We start from the raw sequence: 14479 nt of genomic DNA, 5'->3' as shown, positions 1-14479 counted from the left end.
GAGAAAAAGGGGTAGAAGGGTTATGTGAGCAAATCATAGTGGAAAACTTTCCTAACCTGGGTAAAGACACATACATCAAAATCCAGGAAGCACAGAAGACTCCTATTAGATGCAACAAAACCTGACCATCGACAAGGCATATCATAGTCAAATTCACAAAATACTCAGGTAAGGAAAGAATCATGAAAGCAGCAAGGGAAAAAAAGTCCTTAAGCTACAAGGGAAGACAGATGAGGTTTGCAGCAGAAGTTTCCACAGAAACTTGGCAAGCCAGAAAGGAGTGGCAGGATATATTCAACGTGCTGAATCAGAAACATATGCAGCCAAGAATTCTGTATCCAGCAAGGCTGTCATTCAAAATAGAAGGAGAGATAAAACGTTTCCCAAACAAAAATTAATGGAGTTTGTGACCACTAAACCAGCCCTGCAAGAAATTTTAATGGGGACTTTCTGAGGGGAGAAAAGATGAAAAAAATACATACATACATACATACATACATACATACCAAAAGCAACAAAGACTAGAAAGTACCAGAGAACACCACCAGAAACTCCAACTCTACAAGCATCATAATGGCAATAAACTCATATCTTTCAGTACTCACTCTAAACCTCAATGGACTCAATGCTCCAATCAAAAGATATAGGGTAACAAAATGGATAAGAAAACAAGATCCATCTATACGCTGTTTACAAGAGACCCACTTTAGACCTAAAGACACCTTCAGGTTGAAAGTAAGGGGATGTAGAACCATCTATCATGCTAATGGTCAACAAAAGAAAGCCAGAGTAGCCATACTTATATCAGACAATCTAGACTTTAAAATAAAGATTGTAACAAGAGATGAAGAGAGGCATTATATTATAATTAAGGGGTTTATCCACCAAGAAGACGTAACAATTGTAAACATTTATGCACCAAATGTGAGAGCACCCAAATATATAAATCAATTAATCACAAATATAAGGAAACTCATTGATAATAACACCATAATAGTAGAGGACTTCAACACCCCACTTACAACAATGGACAGATCATCTAAACAGAAAATCGACAAGGAAACAATGGCTTTATATATATATACAGATATATTCAGAACATCTCATCCTAAAGCAGTGGAATATACATTCTTCTCCAGTGCACATGGAACGTTCTCCAAAATAGACCACATACTGGACACAAATCAGCCCTCAACAAGTACAAAAAGATCAAGATCATACCATGCATATTTTCAGACCATAACGCTATGAAACTCAAAATCAAACACAAGAAAACATTTGGAAAGGTAACAAATACTTGGAGACTTAAGAACATCCTATTAAAGAATGAATGGGTCAACCAAGAAGTTAAAGAGGAAGTTAAAAAGTACATGGAAGCCGATGAAAATGATAACACCACAACCCAAAACCTCTGGGATGCAACAAAGCAGTCAAAAGAGGAAAGTATATAGCAATCCAGTCCTTCCTAAAGAAGGAAGAAAAGGGGCACCTGGGTGGCTCAGTCGGTTGGGCGGCCGACTTCGGCTCAGGTCATGATCTCGCGGTCCGTGAGTTCGAGCCTCACGTCGGGCTCTGTGCTAACAGCTCAGAGCCTGGAGCCTGTTTCAGATTCTGTGTCTCCCTCTCTCTGACCCTCCCCCGTTCATGCTTTGTCTCTCTCTGTCTCAAAAATAAAAAACGTTAAAAAAAATTTAAAAAAAAAAAAAAGGAAGAAAGGTCTCAGATACACAACCTAACCTTACAACTTAAAGAGCTGGAAAAAGAACAGCAAATAAAACCCAACACCAGCAGAAGACAGGAAATAATAAAGATTAGAGCAGAAATTAATGTTAGCAAAACCAAAAAAACAGTAGAACAAATCAATTAAACCACAAGCTGGTTGGAGCATTAAGGAATCTACCCCTGAAATCGTTGTTGCACTCTATGCTAACTTTGATGTAAATTTAAAAATAATAAAATAACAAAGAAGAAATAAAGAAAAGAAAAGAAAGAAAAGAGAAAAGAAAAGAAAAGAAAAGAAAAGAAAAGAAAAGAAAAGAAAAGAAAAGAGAAAGAAAAGGAATGGGAAGACAAAGGGTTTGGGCTGGGGGCAGGAAATGTGGTGATGTGACTAAAAGCTATCTGGGGAAGGGATACAGGAAGTGGCAGAATATAAGGGTTTTTTTAGTAAGTTTGTACAGATCCATTTCAGCATGGATTCCCAGTCTCTGGGGATGAGAATGTTCTTCCCTTTCTGGAACAGAAAGGGCACTTTTCTCAAGGGAAATTATATAGCTACTTTTTAGGTAGGAAGGGGTAATTCAGAGAATTCTTGTTGTATCTTCTGTTTCTTAAGCACCTTAAGCTCAAAATAATCAGTATTCCACAGTGGTATATGTTGGGATGGCATGTTTTGAACTCCTTATTGTAGTGGCCAAGGGCAGGCCGCTCCAAAATGCACCACTTTGGCACATTGATGATTTTAAGTAAAATTTACTTGAGAACAGCCAATGCAAAAGAACACGCTGACATCACCACCACCGCCCCTTGCTTCCAGGAAATAATGAATCAATCTTCCATGTGAAAGATACCCTCCCTGTACCAGAGGGTAAAGAGACATCCTTATCACTAGAGGTGGGAATTTGAGCTGAGAAGTCTGTATAAACAACCCTTGTTACATTTTACTAATTAACCTCCCCAGCCCAAGTTCTGTTTCAAATTCCTTCCAAATTGAAGCTCCCAAAGTTTTCTTTGTCCTGTTAACTCCTCACAAATATATTGTCTCTTTGTTTAAAAGTATAAAAACTACCTGCCTTAGTTATTTACTGAGGTCTCAATTTCATTACTTGGCCTCTGTACACATATAATAAAACTTCAGATTTTTTTCCTGTTAATCTATCTCTTGTCAATTTAATTCTTAGTGCAGTTGAAAGACCTTGACTGGCAGAGGAAATTGCTGCTTCCCTACAATATTGAAGGTTTTCCTGCTCTCCTCCTTCCTATCTCTTCAGGAATGTCTCTTGCCCCTCCTCTTCCATACACTGCTTTCCTCACCTTGCCACTATTCAGATTGGCCACTTCCTATTGTCAAGCCCTTGACCTGGCTAATTCTAGGTACCTGTCCACATTCAGCACAGGAATATGCAGGAAGAGTTTTCTCTCTCACAGTTGGGGGACTCACACTTCTCACAGAAGTGACTGTCCTACCCTATCCCACAGTGCTTTCTACATTATTTATCACATTGTGTTTTAATCCCTTAATTTTTGTCAACTCTAGTTTATGGACTCCCTAAGAAAGGGGACTGTGATACTGATTATCTCCAGGCCTTAGCTTAGTCCTGGTAATTTATAGTGGGCATAATTTAATGTTTGTTGAGTTATTCCTTTATTTACAAACTTTTGTTTGTTTAAGGTGTGTTTATTGAACAATATATACCTAAATATGTTTTAATCCTAAGAGTGTTCTTATATAAATGACTTGGATCCATTTATACAAGTAACTCATTCAATAGCTTACAGTGGTGGTAGTGCCTAGTATTTTTTTTTTTTAAGCAAGTTGGAGCGGGAAGGAGATGGGATGACATTTGGCTTTTGTGAGGAGCATTCAGGCTGCACTATGGAATCAAAGACCCAGAGTAAGTGAAGGGAAAATACACATGGGAAACAACTTCTTTTTTCTTTATTTTAGAGAGAGAGAGAGAAAAAGTGTGAGCGGGAGATAGGGACAGAGGGGGAGAGAGAAAGAATCTCAAGCAGGCTCCACATTCAGTGCAGAGCCTGATGCAGCACTTAGTCCCACAACCCTGGGATCATGACCTGAACCAAAATTCAAGAGTTGGATGCTCAACCAACTGAGCAACCCAGGCATCCTGGGAAACAACTTCTTAAAGCAAACATTTACTTGCTGCTACTCAGGATGGTAATCTCAGCATGAGTTCACATCCATGTCTGTGCTTGTCAGGCATTTGTGTTTCATACAAAGAGGGTTTGAGGAGTTGTTTTGACTCCATCTCTGTGGAATGTCTTTCCAGTACACCATTACATCCATCATTTCAAAAATAATGGTCTCATCTTGGGCTCATGCAATGGCTCCTGTGTCTAGCACAGACTCTATTCTACCTTCCAAAATAACATGCTGCTATAAATGGAACTGGTAAAAACACATGTTGTGGTTCCACTATTCAAGTGTTGGCTGTAATAGGCCAGCTCTCTAGAGCATCACAGGGTCCCCCCATTTCCTCTGGCCAAGAGTCAACATCATATCAGTAGGATTATCCCTTGTCAAGAGTAGGAAGACAATTTCCAGTGTCTGTGACCAGTGTTCTACAAACAATTTCTTTTCCCTTTTTAGGGATTAATACTTACCAATGGCCCTTTCACAACTTACTGATGTAGGTCATGAACAAGTGAAGTGATGGTATCTTATAGACTGCTATAGTTAATATTCCACCTTTTCCTTTTTTAATGTTTATTTATTTATTTTTGAGTGAGAGGGAGAGCACAAGTGAGGGAAGAGCAGAGAGGGAGAGGCAGACACAGAATCTGAAGCAGGCTCCAGGCTCTGAGCTGTCAGCCCAGAGCCTGACACAGGGCTTAAACCCATGAGCAGTGAGATCATGACCTGAGCCAAAGTTGGACACTTAACCCACTGAGCCATCTAGGAGTCCCAATATTCCACCTTTTCCAAAGATACAACTACATATGTGTCTGTCTATATTTATGAGTATGTTTATATTTTTTATTATTTTTACACAGATAAAGATACATACAGAAAAATATGGACAGATGCATACCAAATATTTGACAAATCTAATTGTCGTATTTGAGATGAGTTCTTTTTTCCTGCTTTATTAAAGTATAATTGAGAGGTAAAAATTTATATATTTAAGGTATACAATGTGATATTTTGACATATGTATACATTATGTGTGAATGATTGCCACAATCAAGCTAATTAACATATCATTCTCCTTTCATAGCTGCAATTTGAGTGAGGGGGGTGAGAACACTTAAAGTCAAATCTCTTAGCAAATATCAAATATGCAATAGGTTTTTTAAATTTATTTATTTATTTATTTATCTGTTTGTTTGTTTTGAGAAAGAGAGAGACAGAGAGAGAATCTCAAGCAGGCTCCATGCTGTCAGCATAGAGGCCAATGTGGGACTCAAACTCACAAACCCATGAGATCATGACCTGAACCAAAATCAAGAGTCAGACACCTAACCAGGTGCCCCTATGCAATGAAGTATTATTAACTCTCATCACCATGCTGTCCATAAGATCTCCAGAAGTCTTTCGTCCTGCATAACTGAAACATTGGGCCGTTTGTATGTGATTGTCCAGGGATATCACAAGATGTCTCAGAGGACATGAATTCAGTGAGGAATAATTTAACAACTTCTAAGACCAGAACAATACCCTCTTTTTATAGGGGCCAAGGGAGGGTGCCCCAAAATGTGCCACTTTGGCACATTAATTATTTTCAATAAAAACTACTTAAGAAACAGTCAATGCAAGGACACTCAGACCCTTATCTGTCCCCCTGAAAGTAGAAAACAAATCATCCATGTGAAAAATATCCTCCCAGTGCCAAGAAGCACAAAGACATCCTTATCACCAGAGAAAGGTATTTTAAAGTTGAAAACACTGTAGAAACAAATCTTTGTTCTCCTTTTCTAATCTACTACCTCAGCCTTAGTTCTGCTTAGAATTCCCTACTAATTTAAGCTCCCAAATACCTGTTTTCTTTATACTGTCAATTCTTCACAGATGTATTGTCCCTTTGTCTAAAAACTATAAAAACTACCTGCCTTTGTCATTTCTTTAGGTCTCAATTTCATTATTGGGCTTCTGTGCACACATAATAAAACTTATTTTTTTCTTCTTCTGTTAACTAACTCAAGTCAACTTAATTCTTACTCCAGCTGGAACACCTTCAAGGGCGGAGAAAGAATTTTTCCTTCCCAACAATTTCATCTATAACCAAAAATCAGACTAGTGACATAAGGACACATGACTCTGGAAATTCATATGTCCAGCCACAGGCTCTGTTCAGGAGGTAACCTGTTCAGTCAAACATGGCATGGCTCTCTCTGTTGCTTTGACAGAAGATGTTAAGTCCTCTCACCTCCCTGGTGAACCTGCCCCAGAAACAGAATTCACTAGGCTACTTCCTAGTAGTTCAGTTTGCCATTAGTGTTTCCACCCACTGCTTCCTCAGACCACATCATGGAGAACTAGAGGTGCTGAAAATACTGTTCCTCTTCCAAAGTCATTTCTGCTTTGGAAAAAATACGTGAACCACCTGCTCTCGGATTTGCTTGGTCTTAATCCCATAAATGATGGGATTCAGCATAGGTGGAACCAGAATGCAGACATTAGCCAATAATATGTGAATATGAGGTGGAATGTGGCGTCCAAACCGCTGAGTAAGGGTTGTGAAGATCGCGGGGCCGTAAAAGAGGACAATGATGCAGACATGGGAGCCACATGTGTTGAGAGCTTTGTGGCGAGCATCTCGTGAAGGCATGTGGAAGACAGCATGGAGAATCAGCAGATATGAAACAAAAATTAACAGGACATCTAAGACCACTGTAGACACGATGACAAAAAGTCCATACCAGATGTTCACGCTAATGTCATTACAAGCATATTTGGCCAAGCCAATGTGTTCACAATAAGTGTGTGGAATAATCTTATTTTGGCAGAAAGTCAATCTTTTCAAAAGAAATATTATGGGGAAGATCATACAAAAACTTCTCAGGAAGATGGTCACACCAATTTTCCCAATGAGTGCATGTGTAAGAATAGTGGTGTATCTCAGTGGGTAGCATATGGCAATGTAGCGGTCAAATGCCATCACCAGCAAGATCCCTGACTCAGAGATGAAAGTGCAGTGGATAATGAAGAACTGAGTGATGCATCGATCCAGGGAGATCTCCCCAGCACGGAACCAGAAGATGGCCAAGGCCTGAGGTACTGTGCACGTGGAGAGGACAATGTCTGCTCCGGCCAGCATGCAGAGGAAGAGGTACATGGGTTCGTGGAGGCTGTGCTTTGTGAGGATAATGCAGATGAGCAGGCTGTTCCCAAGCAGGGCAATGACATAGGAAATGAAGAAGGGGATGGAAACCCACACATGCTGGTCCTCTAGCCCAGGGATGCCCAGGAAGTGGAAGATTGTGTGGCTAACATCAGTGTGGTTTAAGGAAATCATACCTGTGGAGACTACCAGAGATATCACCTTTGATTCATTGGCAGAAATGAAAATACAGATTTTCTTGTAATATTCCTTGTGAAGTCACAAGGAGCTTTTGGCATATCGCATACTCTTCATCTTCTCTGAACATGCAAACAATAAGAAACACAAAAAGTCAATAGGACATGTTCTCTACCTCAATAAGTAATAGTCTAATTGACATGTATATATCCCCAGCTAATCAAATAAAACATATTATTGTATTTTCCTCTCAATCAGAGGATTATGAATATACAAAGGAAATCATTATATGTATCTGAAAAGGCTGTAAATAAGGTGTTTCTTGAACTTGAACTTGACCTTTTGGTAGGTAGTTTAACATAAGGAAAAGAATGAAAAAGGAGGGAAACAAGAAAATGTGGGTATTCAAATCAAAACATAGCCTGTTCACTGAACAGTGTTTATTCAGCTCCAGGTAGCTTTGCATAGGGAATACTGAAGAAAGTAGGGTAGGTGTTTATACAGGCAGATTTGGCCTAATTGATGAAAATGAGATTTGATATCTCTCTGACTTCACCACATTCAGTTGGCTCACTTGTGACGAGAGTCAACAGACCTTTAAGAAGTAACATTGACAGAACCTGTGTGTACCTGAATGAGGCACTGCTCATGTTCACAACCTAAGAAACTAAGTTTAGAAATGATTGAATTTGGAAAATAAGGCATTATTGTTGGGAAAGGATGTCCATAATATTTGGAAGAATGAAAAGTGGAAATTTTATCAATTAGTTCTTAGTGTACATTCATTCATTCACTCATTCACTCAGTCATTTAGGAAGCAGTAACTATTTTTTAGACACCATATTACAAACTGGGGAAATAGAAAAAAATGGGAATTTGCCTGAGATCTGTGCTCATGGTTTCAGAGAAAATCAACTTCGTAAGCAGAAAGGTTGAAGAACTGGAGATAAATGTTAATTCCCCCTATTGAAGGGGTAGTTTAAAATATCTAACTTAGGGGGCGCCTGGGTGGCTCAGTCGGTTAAGCGGCCGACTTCAGCTCAGGTCATGATCTCACGGTCCGGTCCGTGGGTTTGAGCCCCGCGTCGGGCTCTGTGCTGAAAGCTCAGAGCCTGGAGCCTGTTTCGGATTCTGTGTCTCCCTCTCTCTGCCCCTCCCCCGTTCATGCTCTGTCTCTCTCTGTCTCAAAAATAAATAAATGTCAAAAAAAAAATTTAAAAAAAAAATAAAATAAAATAAAATAAAATATCTAACTTAGTAGCTAAGGTATATCTTATGCTCATGAACATTATTTCTTCCACTCCAGTTACCCTCTTGGTGCCCCTGATTTTTCATTCTGGGGGGGAAAAATCATCTCGAATTTCCACCCTCCAGGTGCTGGGAGAAAGTGTTTGCTATCAGAGTCACCAATCAAAGGAGTCCACTCAGCGGGCCTAAGTCAGGGCACTGTCTCCTATAGAGCATATGGCTGCTCTATGAGAAGGTTCTCTCTGGTGAGGGCAGCTGATCTCCTGCAGGAAAACCAGTGGCGTGGCATCAGAGGTATGTGAGGGCAGGTATGTACCCCACAGACCTGATTGTGAAAGGAAAGGAGAAAAATGGCAAGAAGGAAGAGGCCGTGGAAGACATAAATCAACAAAGGCAGAGCTGGAGAGGGGGGCGTATTATGGAAGCCAATGATGGTCATGGATTTGGGGAAAGGGAGAAGCAGAAGACATTTTATTAATTGGAGCCAAAGAGAGAAGCCAGGTGGCTCAGAGGTTGAGAATTTGCCTGTTTGCTTCATCCTAAATGTCCCACTCAATGCTGCTCTCCCATAGTTCCCTTCTCACACCTGCCTGAGGTGTCCTGGTCTACTTCCCATACCATGATTTGGGAAGCTCAGCAGAGATCCCAGTCATTCTCTGGGCTCTTGTCTTGTTTGCCAAGAAAGATTTGAAGTAAGTCTATGTCATTTCTGTTTTCTCATGTTTAGTCAATTCACTACAGCACTTGCCATATATTGATTACTTCTCTTTATTTAGCACCCTTCATTAACCTCACCTGCCCATATAGCTTCCCAGACCTCCTCTCCACTTCTGCTCTAACGAGACAGATTGGTGTTTCTGGTCTTTTACCATTCTTAGTGCATGAGAGTCCTGTCTCGTCTGGCCTGCTCAGAACATAACACCAGCCCAATCCTTATCTTGATCTTGGAATCTTCCCCTCCACACACACACATCTAATTCACTCACCAGCTCTTTGGAGATGACATTCAGCTTGTTGAGGAGCTGGGCATTGGGCTGTTTATATTCTTTCATGAGACCTCTTGAGGGAGGTAGTTACATCAGGACCCCAGGGACACAGCTGTCTCCATCACCCTTGCCCTCTTCCACATGGTCTGGATCCCAGATCCCTAAGTGCCATTCTCCCTCCCTAGCCTTCTCCTGACTATTTTCTCTCACACTCCTCCCACCTTCTTGGATCTCCATCCCACATTGAATGTTCACATTTATGATGTTTCACTAAAAAAAGCTTTCCCAGCTAAACCAGCCTTGCTACAGGCCTCTTTTAATCCCTTCACTGACATTAAATATAATTAAATTAGGGTTGCCTGGGTGGCTTGTCGGTTAAGCATCAACTTCAGCTCAGGTCATGATCTCACAGTTCATGGGTTTGTGCCCTGTGTCAGACTCTGTGCTGACAGCTCAGAGACTGGAGCCTGCTTCAGATTCTGTGTCTCCCTCTCTCTCGCTCTCTTGCTGTCTCAAAAATAAACATTAAAAATTTTTAATGTAATTAAATTAATGGATAGTAAACTTATTTTCAATCTGCAATATGAACACATGCAATAAGCAGAGATGACTTTCAATTTTTTTTCATGTGAAGGATGATGTTGCAGTTATATTCATCCCAGGATTGGTCATGAGATTCATATTTTGTTTTTGTTTTAAATTTATTTATCTTAAGAGAAAGAGAGAGAGTGGGTAACAGGCAGAGAGAGAGAGAGAGAGAGGCAGAGAGAGAGAGAATCCCAGGCAGGCTACTCTCTACCAGCTCAGACCCTGACTCAGGGCTCATATTCATGAACCATGAGGTCATAACCTGAACTGAAACCAAGAGTTGGAAGCTTAACCAATTGAGCCACCCAGGCACTCCAAGATTCAAATTCTGGAGTCACAATGAGTTTTCATTTTTCCTAAGGGTTCCTAAATGTCCATGCACAATTTGTAGATCACATATGATTCTTGACATTTGTGACCCATTTTTATTTCATTTGCCACCTAGTAATGCTTGGTCACCAAAAATCCACATTTATGATTGCTAGAAGAAAAAATTCTCCTGCTTTCTTTATATTCTTTTATAAGTAATTTTATTTGGTTTTGCTCATCCTGACTGTAGGGTGGGAACTTTTTTTCAACTTGGAAGTAACTTTATATTCTAACTGATTATAAAACCAATCTTGTACATTATTGTTTTTAATCATATAACAAAGACAGGAAGAAAATAATCCCACCTTCAGAAAAATGTGTCTTTTGATATAAATACATACAAGTATATTATTATAGCTAATTCCCCATATTTCATGCTCTTCTAAAAACTTATTAGTGAAAAGAAGGAAAAATTCTTTTCTACCCTTCAAGGTATACCAGTTGGACTAAGAATTAAGTGGACATTGATGCAGGATTGTTAAGCCCAATAGTCAAGCCCCGTGTCAGGCTCTGTGCTGACAGCTCAGAGCCTGGAGCTGCTTCAGGTTCTGCGTCTCCCTCTCTCTCTGCCCCTCCCCCCATTTCTCTCTCAAAAAATGAATGACCATTTTAAAAATCTAAAGAAAAAACCCTTATAATTAACATAGCATTCAAAATAAGCAAAAGGAAATTGTTTCTTTAACAAGTGATATAGCCTATACTTCTAATTCTAACACACTACATTTTGTTTGTGTGTTTAATGAAATCCAAAGGGCTCCTCATAATTTATGCCAGTGAAGAGACTTCCATGTTTACTTTCCTAGAGACCTCTAATTGTTTCATTCCAGTCTATTTCCAGAGGCAACACTCTCAAATTTTGTAAGCGGTACACTTTAAAAGTAATATGTACAGATGGGATTAGGTTTCCTAATCTACTGTTAAATAACAAAAATTCAAACCACTACATTGTAAAGATCTAATTGGCTTTATTACTCAATTCATGAATTAGGTAGCATCCCATGTACAGAGTAGAAGGAAGGTCCAAGGAGTTATACACATGCAAGGTTTTTATAGGAAGGACAATGAGGCAAAAAGTTATTAGCAAAATAAAAGAAACAACTATTTCAGGCAAGGTCCCCTTCCCTCAGTGGGAATGGGAGGGAGTCTTATTAGGTGGATGACCTCATCTTCCTTTGGGAGATGGAGAGGACCCACATAACAGATTATCCCATTTGTACTGAGTACAAAATTCCAGACCGATTTATAAGTCCACTCCTGGAGAAATTGAAAATTTCAGTTAAGCCTTGGTTTGCAGTCCAGGGTGCAAGCAACACCACCTTGGGTCTGTGGCATTCTTTTTAACACCGCTGACCTTAAAATTGGGAGATCAATCTGAATTTTCTGGGTGAGCCCAATGTAATTATAAGGGTCCTTAAATGTGAAAGAGGGAGGCAGAAATGATGTCATGTGAAATGATTCAACTTGACATGGCTGACTCTGAAGATGGTAGAAGGGGACCTTGAGCCAAGGAACATGGGTGGGTGGTTTCTAGAAGTTAGAAAAGGCAAGGAAATTAATTCTCCCCCAGAGCCTCCAGAAAGAAGGCTGGGGAAACAGTGATGGCCCAGACCATATTGTTTGTTTGCTGAATATCCTTCAACAAATCACTTGTCCAGCATTCCATTATAAACTTTGACTTGCTCATCTGCAAAACACAGGCCATGACAGCAACTTCCTCACAGATCCACACTGGCGCTGAATTACTTCTTGTGCACCAAGTACCTAGAACATATGCCCAAGTTTGGACTGTTTCCATGACTATTACGCCTTGTCCCCGACTCCCAAAAAATGCTTTTTCTTGCTCATATCTCTTCCCCAGTGGTATATACCTAAAAATCACAGAAACAGAAGTTCATGAAAAGGATTTGAAACCTATTCTCACACAAAATACAGACGAATCAGAAACCCCACGCACAAGTTCTTAATGAGCAAGGGACCAAATCCAGCCATGACCGTCAGTAAAAGCAGACTGTGTGAAGAATGCTCTTTCCTGTTTTCTCCTCTGCTGCGTGCAGCAGCTGATCCAGACTGTCTTCCATGTCGTCTGCCTGCTGGAAGCTCTGGCACAGCTCACAGATGAGGAACGCCCGGAAGGTGGCCTCCTCCAAGGTGTCCTCGATGTCCACGTCCACCACGTGCACAGCCCGGAAGGTCACCTGCTCCCTGGCACACAGCTCTTGCACCACTCGGTCGTATACCCTCTCCTCGCAGGTGAAAATGACTTCGAAGGAGTCGCTGCACTCCTGAAACCTTTCTGGGTGAGGCTTGATTCTCTCCTTCCTCTCCAAGATGCGCAGGATTCCGTTGCCGCGGTAGCATTCCGGGTCTTTCCTGGAGAGGTCGTCATACATGTGCATGTACCTCGTGGAGAAATCGTACCTCATGGGATGCGGACGACAGCGTGTGGGTCCTGGGAGCCTCACCAGAGATATGGCTCCAAAAGAGCGCACGCTGAACCCTCTCTTCTGGAGGATACTGTGGGCTTCCATGCTCCTGTTCATGTTGATCATGCACACCACAGCCACCCCGAGAGCTGACGGGGACATGATGGCGGCCCCTGGGGGCTTCGGGGGCTGCCAGAACACTGTGGGTGTCCACCTGGTTTCGACTCTTCCAACCAGCACAGTGTTCGAGAACAGGCACCGGGCTTATATTCCATCACCCCCACCGACCGGGCGGAGACTTCTAGGACTTCCTGATGGAATTGGTTTCATCAGGTGCAGTGCCATCCGATCCTGAGACCCATAACCTCATCACGACAGCCATGCACTCCTGGCATCAACTAAACCACTGGATCCCAAAAAGGATGTGACCACCCAGCACAGCCATGTGAAACCCGCAGTTCGCCCTGTTGGTTTACATGGTGAATGAGGGCTGAGGTTGACAGTGACCACATCAAGCAGGCTAACTGTAAGCATGTCACTGCTCTGCCATGAACTGGTCATGAATATGAGTGGAAAATCTGCTTTCAGATTTTGAAGGTACAACCAATTCAGTTCTACATATAAGTATCCTTGCACGTTAATGTGCATTTGGATTTTCCAGAAATGCCATTGTGTAAATCATAGGAGGATTGTATATAGTTTTGCCTAAAAATTCATCAAGTCATTCACCAGTACAAACAAATCACATACTGGACAACATCCCTGATGATAGTATAGTAGGAGTCACCACATAGCATTTTCTGTATTTGATATTCTTAAAATAATGGTTTGCAAGTAAAATCAAGAATTGATGGAAGCTCTTCCAACTAGCAAAGTGCCCCAGAACAGGAACAGGGTTTGTGTTCAGTTACCTTTAAGGAGTGGGTGGAGACAAACAGGATTCCTTGACTGACTGAATATGATCAGATGGAGTGCCATCTAATCGTGCTAAGCATAACATGATCATTAGAACAGTTGGATGATTAAATCACTTGTGCTTCTAATTCTCTCGACAAGGGTGTTGCTAGAGGGAGCGCTTTTAAATCTGGAGTTAGCCCTGTTGGTTCAGTTTTGTATTTAATTAGAGAGAAGGGATAGGATAAAGGAAGGAAGGAAAGAAACTTCTGGAGGAAATGGATATGTTCATGGCAAAGATTGTGGTGATGGTTTCTCAACGTATATTTATCTCCAAACCCATCAAGTTGTATACACTAAATATGTACAGCTTTTTGTATATCATTCATACCTCAGTAAAATGTTTTTTAAAGGAAATCTTATTATAGCTATAAATGTCAACTAAGAGTATTGTATTGCAATGGCTTTTTGAGTCAGCACAAATCCGGCTAGTGAATTAAAGACATCTCAAAGACCTTACCAACATAGATCCCATGTTTCAAACCATCAAAAAGACCAATTTTATCAAACCATTTTTTTGCTTAAATTTTGTAATTCATATAAAAAGAGAACACACAGGGGTGCCTGGGTGGCTCAGTCGTTAAGCATCTGACAGCTCAGGTCATGATCTCACAGTTGGGGAGTTCGAGTCCCACATCGGGTGAGCTTGAGCCCCGCTTTGGGTAAGCATGAGCCCTGCTTCAGATAAAACATGAGCCCCGGATGAGCCCCA

The 14479-nt window shown here is 40.9% G+C and overlaps 2 protein-coding genes across 2 annotated transcripts; both read right to left on the bottom strand.

Moving 5' to 3' along the window:
- Positions 1-6251: 6251 nt before the first annotated feature.
- On the bottom strand, positions 6252-7196 carry LOC122200854 (olfactory receptor 52B4-like). Its single transcript, XM_042906630.1, has one exon. The coding sequence runs from the start codon at positions 7194-7196 to the stop codon at positions 6252-6254; it is 945 nt and encodes a 314-aa protein (XP_042762564.1).
- Positions 7197-12347: 5151 nt separating this feature from the next.
- On the bottom strand, positions 12348-12975 carry LOC122201201 (RNA polymerase II subunit A C-terminal domain phosphatase SSU72-like). The gene has a single exon (XM_042907128.1). The coding sequence runs from the start codon at positions 12973-12975 to the stop codon at positions 12385-12387; it is 591 nt and encodes a 196-aa protein (XP_042763062.1). The 3' UTR covers positions 12348-12384.
- Between the last annotated feature and the right edge of the window lie 1504 nt (positions 12976-14479).

This window comes from Panthera leo, chromosome D1, assembly GCF_018350215.1.
Source record: "Panthera leo isolate Ple1 chromosome D1, P.leo_Ple1_pat1.1, whole genome shotgun sequence".
Classification (NCBI taxonomy): Eukaryota; Metazoa; Chordata; class Mammalia; order Carnivora; family Felidae; genus Panthera; species Panthera leo.
This window is presented reverse-complemented; position numbering and strand designations above follow the sequence as displayed.

What these genes read in the sequence shown, in the direction of transcription:
- LOC122200854 (XM_042906630.1), bottom strand. Translation starts at nt 7,196, where the DNA reads ATGATTTCCTTAAACCACACTGATGTTAGCCACACAATCTTCCACTTC.
- LOC122201201 (XM_042907128.1), bottom strand. Translation starts at nt 12,975, where the DNA reads ATGTCCCCGTCAGCTCTCGGGGTGGCTGTGGTGTGCATGATCAACATG.